Source organism: Geotrypetes seraphini, chromosome 4, assembly GCF_902459505.1.
Source record: "Geotrypetes seraphini chromosome 4, aGeoSer1.1, whole genome shotgun sequence".
In the NCBI taxonomy this organism is placed as follows: Eukaryota; Metazoa; Chordata; class Amphibia; order Gymnophiona; family Dermophiidae; genus Geotrypetes; species Geotrypetes seraphini.
In genome coordinates, this window is record NC_047087.1 from 53,828,945 (window position 1) to 53,845,370 (window position 16,426).

The following is a 16,426-nucleotide window of genomic DNA, read 5'->3' on the forward strand; positions in this document are numbered from 1 at the left end:
ATATTGGGGAGGGGGGCAGAGAGGAGGACAGGTGCCGCCGCCCACCCCTTACTACGCCACTGGGAACAACAACCTTTGCAGACCCAAAAGCAAGCAAAATAGCAGAGTCCAAAGAAGGGTAGTCTAGAACAGGGGTGGGCAACTCCGGTCCTCAAGGGCCGGAATCCAATCGGATTTTCAGGATTTCCCCAATGAATATGCATTGGAAGCAGTGCATGCAAATAGATCTCATGCATATTTATTGGGGATATCCTGAAAACCCGATTGGATTCCGGCCCTTGAGGACCGGAGTTGCCCATGTTTGGTATAGAACCAAATATTTAATCAATATATTTGATGACAAAGTTGCGACTCCAGTGACCCAACATAACACATTGTTTTTCTTTTCAGCAAATGCATTTTGAGTTAAGTCTGTATTCAGTTGGCTACCTATTTAAAGGGTCCTCTTTACTAAATTGCAGCAAAATTTATAGTTACTGCAGCTTAACCTGGGAATATACCATGCGGTAGCTGCAAATTTTACTTGACAACCAATGGGGACAGAACCAGCATTTGCTATTTCTTGTTCTGCATTATAGTGATAATTTAGCATGCAGGACCTGCCTGCAATTAATGTATACTCTCACATTAGCTATGCAATGGCTAGTTAGGTCCTGATTTTATAAAAGACGCCTAAAGTTAAGTGCCTAGTTTGTTTGCATATTAAAAACTATATATACCGCATAATAGCCAATAAAGGATCCAAGCGGTTTACAATACATATTTCAAAACAATTAGAAAAAGAACTCCATTCTAAAGTAGAAAAGGAAAGAAAAAGTAAAAAAAAATAATTCATAAAATCCTATGACAATTAAAATATCACGAATAAATTAATAACTACATAAATACAGATTGCAGTCCCAAACTCATTTCTTCAATTTAAAAAAGCCACTTGAAAAAATGTGCTTATAGAGGTCTTATATAACTCTTCTTTTCTCAATTCTATAGGCAGATTATTCCATAGCCGTGGAGCTAAATGAAAAAGAAACACATAATCTCTCTAGTTGAGGCAAGATGAGCCTTCGAGATATGAGGAATGACTACCCTATTATCATTCAGAGATCGTAATAAACGCCTTGGTGCATAAAACAACACCAAGGGCCTCTTCTATCAAACTGCACTAGCAGTTTGTACCGTGGTGAGCCGCGCTGAATGGCTCGCGCTGCTCCCAACTCTCATAGAGTTCCTATGAGCGTTGGGAGCAGTGCGGGCCATTTGGCGCAGATCTCTGCACTAAAAACTGCTAGCGCAGTTTGATAGAACAGGCCCCCAAGTTTGAAAGATATGATGGTTGTAACTGAAACAGTGCACAATGCGCCAACATAAAGATCTTAAATTTGATCCTAAATGCTATTGGTAACCAATGGAATTTCAGATACAAAGGTGTTGCATGCCTGGCTGATCTCAGTACCTAGTTAGCTTAATCAATGATGATAATTGAACAGCGCCATTAAAACTAATTTAAAAAAACAAACGATTATAAAAAAATTATCTGGTAGGCACCTACTACTTGAGGTAGGTATCTACTCTGAAGTACATACCAGAAAATAGGTGTGCTTAGAGGCAGATTGTGGGAGGATTTTGGGCATGGTTTGATTTAGGCACCTGTAGGCCCTGCCCTAAATGGCAATGCGCTTAAGATTTCAAAGTCTACTAGCACACTGAATTTTTTCTTTCCTCCTGATGAAAGCATGTCCTTCCCCTCTGGAATGTTCTCTTAATTTAGCTAAAATGTTGATAAAATGCCACATTTACTTGTCACTTGAGTAAGACACATTTTAGATGGCTTGATTTTTGTGGATAAATAGCTCTTTATATACACACATCACTTTGAGATTTTTTTTTTTCCTATGAACTGAAGTGATTTTTATCTTTTATGGAACACCATTACCATCAGTGTTGTCTGATAAATTTGAACGTTCTTTTTACACAGACCTTGCTTCGTTAAGTCAGATGACTTCTATGCATTCTCTCTTTTCTTTACTGGACCAGGATTTGAGAGAGAGGTAGGTAGAATGCGTTGTGGGAGATCACATGACAAGATGATAGATCAAGAGGCTAACTTTGTATAGGTTGTTTAGAGTTTGAATGCATGGATTTAAATGTCCTTTTTCCAAAAGTCTTAACATTAGACAAGGCTTGCGAAAAAGAAGTGAGCATTTTGCATGGTATGAGGGAATTCTATAAATGACACCCCAAAAGAGATTTGATTAGGGTTACCAGATGTCTGGATTTCCCCGGACGGCTTTGTCTAGGTTTTGAAAAGCCTCCCTCAAAATCGCCATCTGACAGGAGGGCGACGCAGTGATGTCACACGCACACGTGTGACATCATCACATCGCATGCCTTCCTGCCCGACCAGAGCTGGCAGCTGGGGCAGGACTGGGGCATGATGGGGCAGGGATGGGTGGAACTGGGTGGGCCTAACGGGTCCGGACTTTCCAAACGGAAAATCTGGTAACCCTAGATTTGGCTCTATGTGCTATTCTATAAAGGGTATGTGGGGTGTGAAAGTAAAGCTATATTTTCTTCAGTTTTGATGCTTAGGGTTCCTTTTACAAAGCCGCGCCAGGGCCTTAATGCGCAGAATGGTGCGCTAAATTGCTGCACGCGCTAGCTGCTACCGCTTCCTTTTGAGCAGGCATTAAAACCACTAGCGCTGCTTCATAAAAGGAGCCCTTAGTGTTCTAATTTCATTTTTTAGTTGACCATATTTTCATGTATACAGATGTAGAAGTATTTATTTTTACAATAGTGCAGCAAAAGTTAAATTATATTGGATGTTGCAGTAATTGGTATGTTAAGAATTCACTGAGAGTCCATATTTTCAATTTTTTTTTTTTTTTGCAGTATCGTATGATAGCCATACCAAAACTCAGGAATTATTTTGCCTGTGCTGCTTTTATATTTCTTTGTATATTTTTGATACAGATATTAGTAGCGCCAAGGTAAGTGTTTCTTTTCTTTTTATCTTCTCAAACTAGATATGTCCTTTCATACACACATTTTAGATTATTCTTGATAACAGTAGAGTCTTAGTTAACCGGGTCTCAGGCAAAGGCAACCGGCAAAGGCAAAAAAATCAGCAGTGGAAGAAAAAAAAAAAAAAGTCCCCCAAAGCATCAGCGGTAGCTTTCTGAGCCACAAATACTCCCTCAAGCCCTGAAGCACCTACAAACCTCCTTCCCTCCTGCCCCAAAGGTAGCGGTCCTGAGCTGCAAAGCTCTCCTCCCTCAAGCCCCAAAGTGGCATAAGCAGGCGGTGGTCCTGAGCCACGAACTCCCTCCCTCTTACCTAAAGTGCAGTGGTCAGCAGGAGGCACAAAACGGCTCATGGTCAGCCCTTGCAGGGCTTTTCCTCTGACGTGTCACTTCCGATGCATCAGAGGAAAGCCCCTGCCAGGGTTGGCTGCAAGAAGCCTGTTTTGAAGCTGCCTCCTGCTGACAAGCTCTGCTCAGGTGAGGAAGGGAGGGAAGGAGGGACTCATGACTCGGGACCTTGCCTTCTTCTGCCACTTAGGGGCTGGAGGGAGGCAGTGAGGAGGGCTTTGCAGCTCAGGACCGCTGCCATACTGGAAATTTTGGGCTGGGGAATTGAGAATGGTTAGACAAGGTTTCTAACACACTATCAATTAACCAGAAAAATATCCACCAATCCCCATGGGTGCTGGATAACTGAGATTCTGTTGTAATATGAAATCATTTGAACTTCATAATTTTTTCCCTCAGTGGCAAAATATTGAATATCTGGAGAACTGTACTGTTCTTCAGCCACTCAGATTCTTTGTTTAATAATTATCCAAAGATGGTGATGAACATCAATTTCTTCTTCCTAAAAAGAGGTGGCTGTAGTAAATAATTAAGACAAAAGACTAATGTGTCAACATTCAAAAGTACTTATCCAGATAACAGTGCCTGCTATTGAGATACGTGCTACCGGTCAGGGTATTCAGAGGCATTATGGCGCTGATGTTGGCTGCCACCTTAAAAGCATTGCCGATTGTGTGTCAGTCATGCGACAGTGCCAGTTAGAGAATCGTGCCTCCTACCAATTGTCCTACCCTGTCAGAAATGTAAAAATTTAAATAGTCCATGCCTTGCCATCAGTTGATCGCAGCAGGGGAATCCCCAATCAGCTAAGCCAGTAGGACTCCCCAAAACTGAGGCAATTGGTAGATGTAGGATAATTGGGTACAACAGTTGGTAGGATCCTACCAATTGTGACCCTACCAACTTTCTTCCTACCAATTTGTTGAGATCTCCCAGCAAAGATAGGTGCCGGAAATCTAGGCTGTAGTTGGATCTGAAATGCTTAGAGTACTTGAATGTAAACCGTTGAATAGAAGCGGTATATAAGAAATGCAAATAATATCAAGCTTTTGTGAAAGAGAGAACTGTAAATTCAAGAGGATAGCTGTTCTTTCCCAAACCGCATTCCAGTATTTGCATGAAATAGATTACACCAAAATACCGTATGTTCTAGTGCACCAGAGGATTGATTACAGCATACGAGAATAGAAAAGACCCCTGTTTACTTTGTGGTTTTCAAATGATTTTGTGCATTATAAAGAACAAGGCTTGCAGTGTGGGAGCAGATGCTGTTGGCTTTAGACTGAAATGTTATCCAGTGAGAATCGGAGAGTGAGTCACCTGTATCATCTGACCATAATTGTTGTAATATATGATTGACTAGCTTTAGTTCAGGAACAAATAATTTATTAAATGTAGAAGCCGTGTTCTCGCTACGTGATGCCTCTGAAAGTGCCAACTTGGGCCCGGATTCACCAACCTGCCTGATTGATCCGGGCAGGTCCAATGAATAATGCACAACAAAATATGCAGATGGGGGAGATTGGAAGAACGCCCCCATCTGCGGGCACGGATCACTGTTGTGCGATCCCCGTGCATGCACAGACCATCTGCAGATGGTCAGCGCATGCGCTAGACCTCCGGGCCATGCATAGATATATATATATTTTTTTCTCTTTAACGTTAGCCCGTGGTTTTAACCCACTTAAAGCCCACGGGGTAAAACCACGGGCTTGCACTGCGGGGAAGGGTGGGAGTCAGGGCAGGCAGGCAGTTGTTCGGGGCAGACAGGCGATCCGGGGTAGTGGGAGAGTCGAGGCTGGTTTATTTTTTTAACTTTTTTGCTGCTCTTTTCATCGGGGCAGAGCAGGCAGGAGAAGAGCATCAGGGTGACAGGCAGGAGAGATTCGGGGCAGCAGAGAGCAGGGTGTGCAGAGAGCAGGGCTAGAGAGTTGGAAAGATTTTTTTCGACTCGTCCCCAGCAGTCTATACTTTAGATGATCGGCCAGCCCAGTCGGGTCATGAAAAAAGTGTTGTGAATCGCGTCCCTGCCTACTTTGCATGCGTTTCTCCTCATTTGCATGCACGGATTTGAATCGGATCGCAGATGAGGTTAGTGAATGGGGCCCGAGGGAAATCTGGTCACAAAGGGGTCGCAAACCAATCGGTACATGATCGGTTTGCTTTGTGAATCTAGCCCTTAATACTATAATACATGTATGAAAGTATTAGGTGTGTGTCTGACCTATCTATGCCCCTCCTAGGCTCATCCCCCCTCACCTTGCCAGTGTGCAATAAAGATTTTGAGAATCTTAGCTAAAGGCAATTACATGCATAACTGATAATTAGAGCCAATTAACACCAATTATAGCTAATGGTGGTGAGTGCCAATTAGCAGTTAATTATTATATCCAGTCATGTGTACAACTGACACTATTCCGTAACTTTTGTGTGCAGCTTTGTGCACTAAGGGCTAGATTCACTAACTTAACTCTCTATGTCCGATCCGTGCAGGCCCGACCAATTCACGAAACAAAAAAATTAAAATAAGGGTGATCGGAGGAACGTACCCCCCCTCCCCCGACTGTACAGATCACTAGTGTGCGATCCTGACACATGCGCAGACCATTTGCTTTCCCTGTAGATGGTCTGCGCATGCGTATGGTGTCTGTTTTTGCTGGGGGGGGGGGGGTTTGTACTGGCCTCGACTCTCCTGTTCTCCCAAGGAAGGGCGATCCCCGGCAGCAGCAGCCTCTTCCCTTTCGCCGACACAAGTTCATTGCCCTGGTGAGTCCCTGCTGTGAAGAGCCACAGCTAACACGTTTTCAGCAGGATGTTGCCAGGAGGACTCGTGGCGGTGGGAGGCGGACACTTGGCAATTATTGACTCTCCTGCCCTTTGCTGCCTTTCCCTGCAGTGCAGCCCCGCTTTAAAACCACAGGCTTGCACTGCGGGGAAGGGCGGCAGAGAGCAGGAGAGTCGGGGGCTGCAGAGAGCGGGGCTCGTTTGGAAGGGGCAGAGAGCAGAGATGGGCTGCAGGGCTGGGATTTCAGGACGAGGACAGTCGGAAAAGACGTTTGCGACTGGTCCCCAGCAGTCGCTTCTTGTGTTGATCGGCCAGCCCAGTCTGTTTCCAAGATTTCTTTAGTGAATGGCGTCCCTGCCTACTTTGCATGCCGTTCCCCTCATTTGCATGCTTGGATCAGAATCGGATCAGCACAGAGGTAAGTGAATCGAGCCCGAGTAAAATTGGGTCGCAATCCGATCGGTACATGATCAGTTTGCTTAGTGAATCTAGCCCCAAGTGTGAAATTGTGCATGCAAGGCTATAGAATTAGGGGGATAATGGCTTTGAGTATTCTTACAGATGCCTCTGCACTATGCGGATACTACCAATATGGAATGCGGACGGAACTAGGACAGTCAGAACTTATCCAGATTTGTGACAGTATTCCACCTGCTATCCAGACAATTTGCTCAGATAAATTAAGACAGATGGAAGGCTGTCTTGACTTATCAAGATAAGCTACTTAGATAGCAGACTGAATATTACCACTATTCAAATGAATTCAGCGCCAAGGCCCAAATTGTATAAACAGTGCCTGACCTTAGGTGCCTAGAAAGGCATGCCTAGTTGATCTAGGTGCCTAATTTAATTTTTTTTTAATGGACTTAATCAGTGTCATTAATTGAAAGCACCATTAAAAAAAACAGTAAAAAAAAAATAAAATTAATTAGCTGGAAGGCGCCTAACTTGGTAAGCAGCTACCACTTTAAAGTAGGCGTCTGCTCCAAGTTGCCTACCAGCAAGCAGGTATGGTTGGGGCAGATTCTGGGTAGAGCTTGGGCATGGGTTGACTTAGGCGCCTTCATTTTAGGCCAAGAAAGCCCTGGCCTAAATGGGAGTGCACCCAAGATCGCTTAGGTGGTGCAGTTCTATAAATGGCGTCTAGCGGATGATTGACAAATTGCGCTCAATGGTGCCTAGCAGGCGGCATTTATAGAATCGGGACCTGACTGCCTTAAGTTGGATTCAGTGCCAGCAGCTATCCGGATAGTGAGACTGAATATCTGGCTATATTTTGACCGCTACAGGCAGCATTTAAAAAAAAATATGCTGTCGGCGGTGGCAGAATATTGTCCTTTGAATCTTTTTTTCCTCTGTCCAGGGACTAGGATGGTACTCAGGACCCAGTCTCTCAGAAGCCCCCTATTCTTCCTCTTGAGTGCTTTATAGAAATGATGTAAAAAGGCAGTTTTCTCTCCCTTCCAGGGAGTTTCCTAGTCATCTTCTTTAGCATTACCTAATGCTCTTCTGTGCCCTCTTATCTGCATTCATCTCCCTTCGTGATAGCTTTCACAGCTGTGAGAGGCAGTAGTACCTGTGCTGCACTGAAACACATGGTATCATCGGACATTTAGATCCGGATTCTATAAATGGCGTCCTGATTGTAGGCGGCCAGCTGCTGCCTAACCAGCCAATCGGGAAGCACGTTTCCTAAAAAAAAACAAACCTCCTGAGGCAGGCCGCTTACATTGAAGCCGCCTCCGGGAGTCTAGGGAAGTGTGCGCAAGCCCGCCTAAGGCTAGGCGTGGGCTGGTCTGGAAGTAGCCTTAGGCGGACCTACATTATAAGTAGACGCAACCGCTGAGCTTATTGTGGCAAGGGATCTCCCTGCTGTGATAAGTTTAGCGGCCGCCTTTCACCCCCTCCCCGAACGATCATGGCATTAGGGATGGCCAGTCCCTCCTGCCCATCAACTCCCCCCCCCCCCCCCCGAACGATCATGGTGGAAGGGATGCCCGGTCCCTCCTCCCGGAACCCCATAGATCGCTTGTGCGATTCTCAAAAATCACTTAGGTGGCTTCTGAGACCGGCGTCCTATACAGAATCCGGGCCTTAGGGATCAGTATTCAACACTACTGCCCCACTGAGCTGCTGATGTTCAGCAGCACTTAACCAGGTAATGCTGCTCAGTATTGGCTCTTGCTACCATAGCATTATCCAGTTAGTGCCAGGCTTTCATTGAGCTACGTGTAATGTTCAGTTTGCTAATTAGGCAGGCTATCCTAACTTTGTCCACTGAGCTAATTAGGCACTGGCCTGAATTTTAGCTGGGGTTTCCAGTGTTACCACCAAGTGACTGCACTAACCTTGATGTTCAATTCTAGTGCTCGGCCATTGCCCAACATTGAATATTGCCTGTTGCTGGCTTAAAAACCACTGATTGCCACAGACAAGGCAGGTAAATAGATTAATCTACAGAGGAATTTTAGTGACCTGAGTTACTTTTGCAATAGTCTATTATGTCACCTGACTTCATTGTAATAATAATAATAAAATAATTCCTGTGAAGCTGATTTAAATGAGCAGATATTACCCCCCCCCCAAATAAATGAATTAACTTTATGCAGTCCTGTCTTATTTTGGCAATAAATAAATGCCATTTAGCAGACTAGTCTCATCGCTGCCTCCAGAGGAAGCTGGCTATATGGAAGTTCATGCATATCTCGATTTTCCTTTCCTCCAATGTCTTGGGAATCTAAAATTCAAACCTAATTTGAGCAAAGGTGAGTTACTTCTAGGTACAACAGAGATTCCCCTGCCCCCGAGGGTATGCAATCTTAGAGGCCCTTTTACCAAACGACTGAAAAGTGGTCTTATCCTGTCCCTGTGAGGATATGCTAAGGCCATTTTTCCTACATAGGTAAAATGGCAGCATTTCCTATTTTTCTATTAATGACCACAAATGAATTTCCCCATTTGTGCATGAGTCCCCAATGCTACCTATTTTGTCACTGATCGACTAGTGCAGAACACGCCTACTCTCTGCCCCCAGACTCACTCCCGTGCTAAAAAATCATTAGATTTTTTTTTTTTAGCACATGGGTAGCATTTGCTGATCCAAAACTTTTGCGGGCCGCTTGAGTGTTCATCATGGCAAACTATTTTTAGCTGCAGAAAGCACCATGTTATACTTGTAGCGGAAGGTGGAGGGTCCTATATGAGGTCACAAGGAGTTTTTGGTGAGGAGAAGCAGGTTTTGAACTCAGGCATTCCCATTTCTCAGCCTAATGCCTTAATTGCCATCATACCTATATTTTGTTCAGGTTGTCTTCAGGACAGGTGAGCTACCAGAGCTGCATTCTACAATCACTCGGAGAGATTAATGAAAATGTTCTTGTTTTTATGAAAATGCCAAATGGATGTCTTAAACAGTGGCACAATTATATTTTTTTTGGAGGGGTGGGGGGATAGAAAAAAATGGTTGCTGTTTCTGGTTGGATAGGTGGTTCTGTGGAGCAATAATCTGATCAACCAGATTTAACTGAACCGTTATACAGGATCATGTTAAAGTATGGTATTTTCTCCCCTTTTTTTTTTTTTTAGGACTAGAGATGTAGGAATTTCATTTGGGATTGTAGCGTCCATAATCCTGTTGACTTTGCTCATATGCTTTGCTGATAAATGTGCGGTAAGTAAGGACAGGAGGCAGGACATCTTTATGTTTCTTTAGTCCACCCCTTGGCATGACTTTTTTAGATGAAGATTTTCAAACTGTTTGCACTGGGACAGTCTGTGGCTGCATTTATCACCAGTTTTCAAAGTGTAATAATGCAGATGCTCTGAAACCTGCTAGGAGTAAAAAGTATTTATAACATAACATAACTTTATTTTTCTACACTGCCACAATCGGACGATTTCTAGGTGGTTTACACAAAAGAGAAACTGGACAATCGGCGACATACAGAGTGTTAATAATAAAAAATACAACATGTTACCTAGAGAAAGACAATATAATATTTTTGTTGTTAAAAAAACTTCAGTTAAGAGATGAATTTATCAAATAGTACAGTTTTAATTTCTTTTTCAAATGCGCCATGAGACAGCATGGCTCCACTAATATAATTACCCAACCAAGACTGTTGTTGACTTGCTTGAAATGCAATCATCATATCCAAATAAGACCTGTATTTACAACCTGTGATATTTGGGTAGGCAAATAAATTACAATCCCTGGTTATCCTCGCAGGGCTGTATAGCATGAAATGAGATAAAAGGTAGGTAGGGGCCAATCCCTACACCAGCTTAAAACCAATACAAGAAAACTTTCCTTTTAAATTTAGAGACAGATAGAACAGAACTCTGCAGTAGAGAATGACACGAGGACAAATTTTTCGCCGTCCCCGCAGGAACTTAATTTCCCCTTCCCATCCCCGTAAGTTTTGTCACTGTCCCTGCCCCTGCCCCTTTCCTGTAAGCTCTGCCTTAACCACACAAGCCTCGAACACTTATTATTTTAAAGTGTTTGAGACTTGTGCAAATGAGGACAAAACTTGCAGGAATGGGGCAGGGACAGGAAAAGAACTTGCCAGGGTGGGAAAATGAGTTCCCGCGGGGACGGGGAAAAATTTTTTTCCCCATGTCATTCTCTACTCTGCAGATCAGGTGAACAACATAAAGAATGGAGACCGTGAAAGAGGTGATGATAGCTTATTTATGGTTTATTTATTTATTTGTTCATTTTTATAGCCTGTTCTCCCCAGAAGCCCAGAACGGGTTACAATAAAATAAAATTAGGTACTTGGAAAATTCCCTAACTGTCCCGAAGGCTCACAATCTAGCTAAAGTACCTGAGAAAACAATTAATAGTAAAGATATAACAATTCAAATAATAAAAAATATAAAAATAATAACACTAAAGTAAATCAAAACCTCAAAGACCAAAAGCCATCCAAGCAAGACCGCCGAAGGAGGAGGCAGGTCATAGCTGATATTGAAGTCCACCGGAGCAGGGACAGCCGCAAACCCAACGGACAGCAGGGCCAACTCGGCCAATGCCAAGATCAAACGCTGAAGACAAGGCAGGTTGGCCACAGCAGATCCACAGATGCCAAATCCCTTAGTCTCCAGCAAACCGTCTCCAGCCCCAGAAGGAAGGCGCACAGCAGGCCCAGGACTCCCGGTGGCAGGGGAGGGATCCGTGCCAAAACAACTGCTGTCTAAGGGCCGCTCCTTTACTGTTGGTTGATCGTGGTTCTTGTCTGTCGGATTTGCTCAAGCGTGCATGATGTTTAGAACATATACCCCCAAAATTTCAGCACAGATCCAAGATGTATGCCCAACTTAATTAGGGTTCCTTTTACAAAGCTGCGGTAGTAGCTGCTGCTGTGGTAATCACGCCAACGCCCATAGGGCTTTAATGAGCATTGTAATGTTTGCCACACTGCTACTGCGATTTTGTAAAAGGGGGGGAGGTTCGCAGGGAAAAAAAAGGGGGGTTAACGGGCTATCAAGCATAATAATTGCACTTAATTGGCATTAATTTAAATTTGTACGTGGCCACATCTTTTCAGTTGTGTGCTTAAATACCATGGCACACAACTGAAAAGATGTGGCCAGGGCAGGAGCATGGGAGGTCAGAGGCATTCTGAAGACTTGCATACAATTTTATAGAACATGTTGCCATAAATGCCATAAATTTGAATGCTGATATTTATTTATTTGGTTTAATATCCTATCCTTTCCAAAGAGCTCAGTAGCATGGAATATTGCTACTCCTTGGGTTTTGGCCAGGTACTGGTGACCTGGATTGGCCACCATGAGAATGGGCTACTGGGCTTGATGGACCATTGGTCTGACCCAGTAAGGCTGTTCTTATGTTCTTATTACACTCATAGGGTTACAATAACGGTAGAAAGGGTTAAGGTTCAGCAGAGCATGGTGTCATGATTTTATAGTTGGGGTGTGCAGTGTGAGGAATCTATCTGATAGTCCAATCTAATACATTGACTTGGGTTAGCAAAGACATGACAGACGTGACAGAGAAGTATGGCTACTGTGATGTACAATCTAACATATGTTCCATAGGAATTGAGCTTGCTTAGTATAGACACAGCAGATATACCACATAATTTGGCTGCCATGGCGTCCCGCCTATGGGCATTGTTTATAGAAAGATGGCCACCCCTTACCTCCTAAAGCACACCAGGTTTCAGCTGGCGTAAATATTGGTGTTCATATTTAGGCATGAGAATAAAGATTTAAGCACTATCCTATGAAGAGCGCTTATCTTGGAGCATCCTTGATAGAATACTGCTTAGTTCTGATTTTTGAGCACCATTTATAGAATTCCCTCTATTCTGGTTATTCCTGTAATCTGACTCGGCATGCTGCTCGATAAATTTTCTTTGTATTTTTTGGGCAAGACTAAGAATGTTATAATGCCAGGTGCGACCTCACCTGGAGTATTGCATTCAATTCTGGTCTCCTTATGTCAAGAAATATATAGCAGCACTAGGAAAGGTTCAAAGAAGAGCGACCAAGATGATAAAAGGGATGGAACTCCTCTCGTTTGAGGAAAGACTAAAAAGGTTAGGGCTTTTCAGTTTGGAACAGAGACGGCTGAGGGGAGATGCGATTGATGTCTACAAAATCCTGAGTGGAGTAGAACGGGTACAAGTGGATCGATTTTTCACTCCGTCAAAAATTACAAAGACTAGGGGAGACTCAATTAAGTTACAGGAAAATACTTTTAAAATCAATAGGAAGAAATATTTTTTCACTCAGAGAATAGTTAAGCTCTGGAACGCGTTGCCGGAGGTTGTGGTAAGAGCGGATAGCGTAGCTGGTTTTAAGAAGGGTTCGGACAACTTCCTGGAGGAACAGTCCATAGTTTCTTATTTGGAAAGACATGGGGAAGCCACTGCTTGCCCTGGATCGGTCGCATGGAATGTTGCTACACTTTGGGTTTTTCCAGGTACTAGTGACCTGGATTGGCCACCGTGAGAACGGGCTTCTGGGCTTGATGGACCTTTGGTCTGACCCAGTAAGGCTATTCTTAGGTTCTTATAAGATAAAGCAAGATTTGTAAACGGTACAAAAATTACAAATCTATTAATCGATGAGGAACTCTGGCGATAAGCTTACTGGTAAAATTGGTCCAGTACAGCACACCTTCTGATGATCCGATTGTGCTTTCTTTTATGACTAGCGTATCCTTGAAGGAGATCACTAAATAGTCTATTATATTTTATTGAGCCTTTATAAAATAGGCTTAAAACTGGAATCTTTAGACTTCTTATATCAGTGGTTTGTTTTCAAATCCAGGTGTACATCTAGGGTCAGATTCTATAAACAGCATCGAATGACGCCTACATTGTAGGCGCTGCAGGGTGTGGTCGTTGATATAATCAACAGTGCCGTATATAGAATCACACCTAGCTGCACCAAAGCGGACTTAGCTTTTCACTTGTCTAATTTGGTGATGTCTATGTTGGACATCTGACAATGCTTAAGTCAATCATGCCTATTCTCCATCCATAACCATGCCTACTTTTAAACATAGGTGGTGTTAAGCATTTCTAGGCATTGGATGGCATCTCTACTTAGGCATTGATAGGTGTCCTAAGAGTTCAGTGCCAGACTCTTAAATTGCTTAATTTTTTATTTTTTTAAATTTAAGTTCAGCGAGTATCCCAAACTTAGGTATCACTAAGTGGCTGTGATTAGGATTCCTAGTGGTGCCTAAATAGGGTGCCATTTATAGAATATGGCCAGTAGTGCTTACTTTTGTAATTGTCCTTCTAATACCTTGCCAGGCTGGTGTTGACTTTGAATCAGGTGGGATAGGCTAGTTTTTGAATACTACTTAGGGGTGTTTCACAAAGATGTGGTTATATTATATTTAGTACAGCTTTCTTCAATCCTTCTGTACATAGAATTTATAACCGTGGAAGATATATGCCTTGTATTTAATAAACCTCTGCTGAAATAAATATATCAGCATCCTGAAAAACATAAACTGTTGGGCTGATATTTAAAAGAAGCGATACATGCTCTGGCTGCTAGTGAACAATATTGCTTTGCCATCTGTATATTTCTGAATCTTATATGAATAGTATTGAGCTAAAAATATGACTGAATAGTTCAATATGATCCGTATAAAACGGGACCAGGCTTGGGGTGGAGTGAGGGCAAACAGGGTAATAATAGAGCTGGCAATATTCAGCTGCTGTTCAGATAAGTCTGCTGAATAGCAAGTGGTGCTGAATATACATATTAAAGTGCCAATGTCTCACCTGCTGTTTATTGACTCTTATGTTGGCTACAGTAAACAAATTTCACTAATGCAAATTTCACTAATGCAACAAATTTCACTAATGAGCTCACAGAAACTCATCCTGCGCTCTCATAATCCTCCTTTTTCTGCCAGAACATAGACTAATAAACGTAGTCTAACATAATCTGAAAAATGAGCATACTTTTGTAACAAATAATGGGGGTTCTTTTACTATAAGGTGTTCTAGCAGTTTTAGTGCACGCGAAATATTAGCGCGCACTAAACGCTAACACATCCATAGAATATAATGGACGTGTTAGTGGTTAACACAGGCTAATATTAGTGCACGCTAAAACAGCTAGCACGCCTTAGTAAAAGGACCCCATGGACTGTTTTTCTGACTTATTCAAAACATCGTGTTTGCTTGTGAATAACCTTACCAGAAGGTTGTGTGATGGCTGATATTTCCTCTTCCATCTTTTGGCAGAGATGCTGTTCTGAGCGGTCCGCATTTTTGCCTCACCTGTTTGCTCTTACAGAGAAAGTCGAAACCATGCCACTTCTAAGGCTACCTTTAGCCATCATTACCATAGGTGCTTTGCTGGTAATAGCTGTTGTTAATTTGGTGAGTAATTGACGTGCCCTGGGATATCTATCTAGATCGCATTTACTCTGTTATAATTCTTGTGTGGTGCACATTGACGTGGAGGGGCACTTTTGATGTCGGCCAAGCCTGAATTGAGATGCTTTGCTCATTATGTCCAAAAACCAATCCATCATAGAGCTTTTTAGAAACGGGAAATAACCTCTGGAATTTTGTTGTGAAAATGGCTCAACAATGGACATTTTTTCACAGAATTAAGTTTATATCAGCTTGCATAGTTCATCTTATATTACAGACTAAATCTTCAGATAATCTGATTTTGCTTTTTTTCTCATTTGCATTATTCTTCCACCAGATGATGTGGTACTTTATTACCACATTTTCCACAGATTAGAGGACTATGATATAAACGACAGTTCAGCTTCACTTTTGCTTATGCTGCCATTACAATTTGGAATAATCTATCTGTTCATATTAGGACTGATATCAATTATTTAAGGCAGTTATTCTTAACCTTTTATAAATCACGGATCCCTTTAAGAATTGATGAAAGCTATGGACACCCTTCCCCAGAAATATTCCCATAAACACAACTTTGCATGCAATGAATATAATTAAAACAGATCGACTACTACTACGTTTTCTACTACGATTACTACTACTATTTATTTGTAAAATTTATAGACCGCCTATCCCTAAGCGGTTCTGAGTAAAACATTCACAATAGTTCCAGACAAAATACATTAAAAAAACATCTTCAGTTACAGTACAATCACATACTAGCAGTATCCCTTGAAAACTGTGGAGGCAAGTTCCTGGAGGAAAAGTCCATAGTCTGTTATTGAGAAAGACATGGGGGAAGCCACTGCTTGCCCTGTACCAGTAGCATAGAATATTACTACTCCTTGGGTTTTGGCCAGGTATTTTGGCCACCATGAGAACGAGCTACTGGGCTTGATGGAACATTGGTCTGACCCAGTAAGGCTATTCTTATGTTCTTATGTTCTAATATATTAGCAAACTATGCTACATAAAATCATCTTAATCACATTTAAGATATCCTGATCAACTTGCAGCATGAAATTAAAAAAAGGCCTCAACACATAGTTTGGTCTTTAACATTTTTCTAAACTTTAATTGGTCAGAACAGGTCCTCAGGATGCCGGGAAGATGATTCCACAATTTCACTCCTGCCACAGACATCATTGCTATTCTAAATTTAACAATTTAAATTCTACTGTCTATTATTTAAGACTTTATATGGAGACAGTCCAAACTACCTGAATAACCTCCTCATCCACAACACCGCAACCAGACATAGGAAAACTCACACCCCTTTCTCATACCCCCCAATTAAGGAGGTCAAACGGAAAAAACTATATGATGGCCTCCTGGCCACTCAAGCAGTCAAA

General features: G+C 42.4%; 1 protein-coding gene across 4 annotated transcripts in view; it reads left to right on the plus strand.

Annotated features, from left to right (window-relative positions):
- The window catches only part of ADCY7 (adenylate cyclase 7), a 228,426-nt gene that overhangs the window by 196,255 nt on the left and 15,745 nt on the right, over positions 1–16,426 (plus strand). For all 4 annotated transcript variants that reach the window (XM_033942505.1, XM_033942507.1, XM_033942508.1 and 1 more), the window contains 4 exons: positions 1,973–2,045; positions 2,890–2,987; positions 9,739–9,823; positions 14,898–15,035. In XM_033942505.1, coding sequence (XP_033798396.1) covers positions 1,973–2,045; positions 2,890–2,987; positions 9,739–9,823; positions 14,898–15,035 — 394 coding nt within the window. The remainder of the gene's footprint in view (positions 1–1,972; positions 2,046–2,889; positions 2,988–9,738; positions 9,824–14,897; positions 15,036–16,426) is intronic.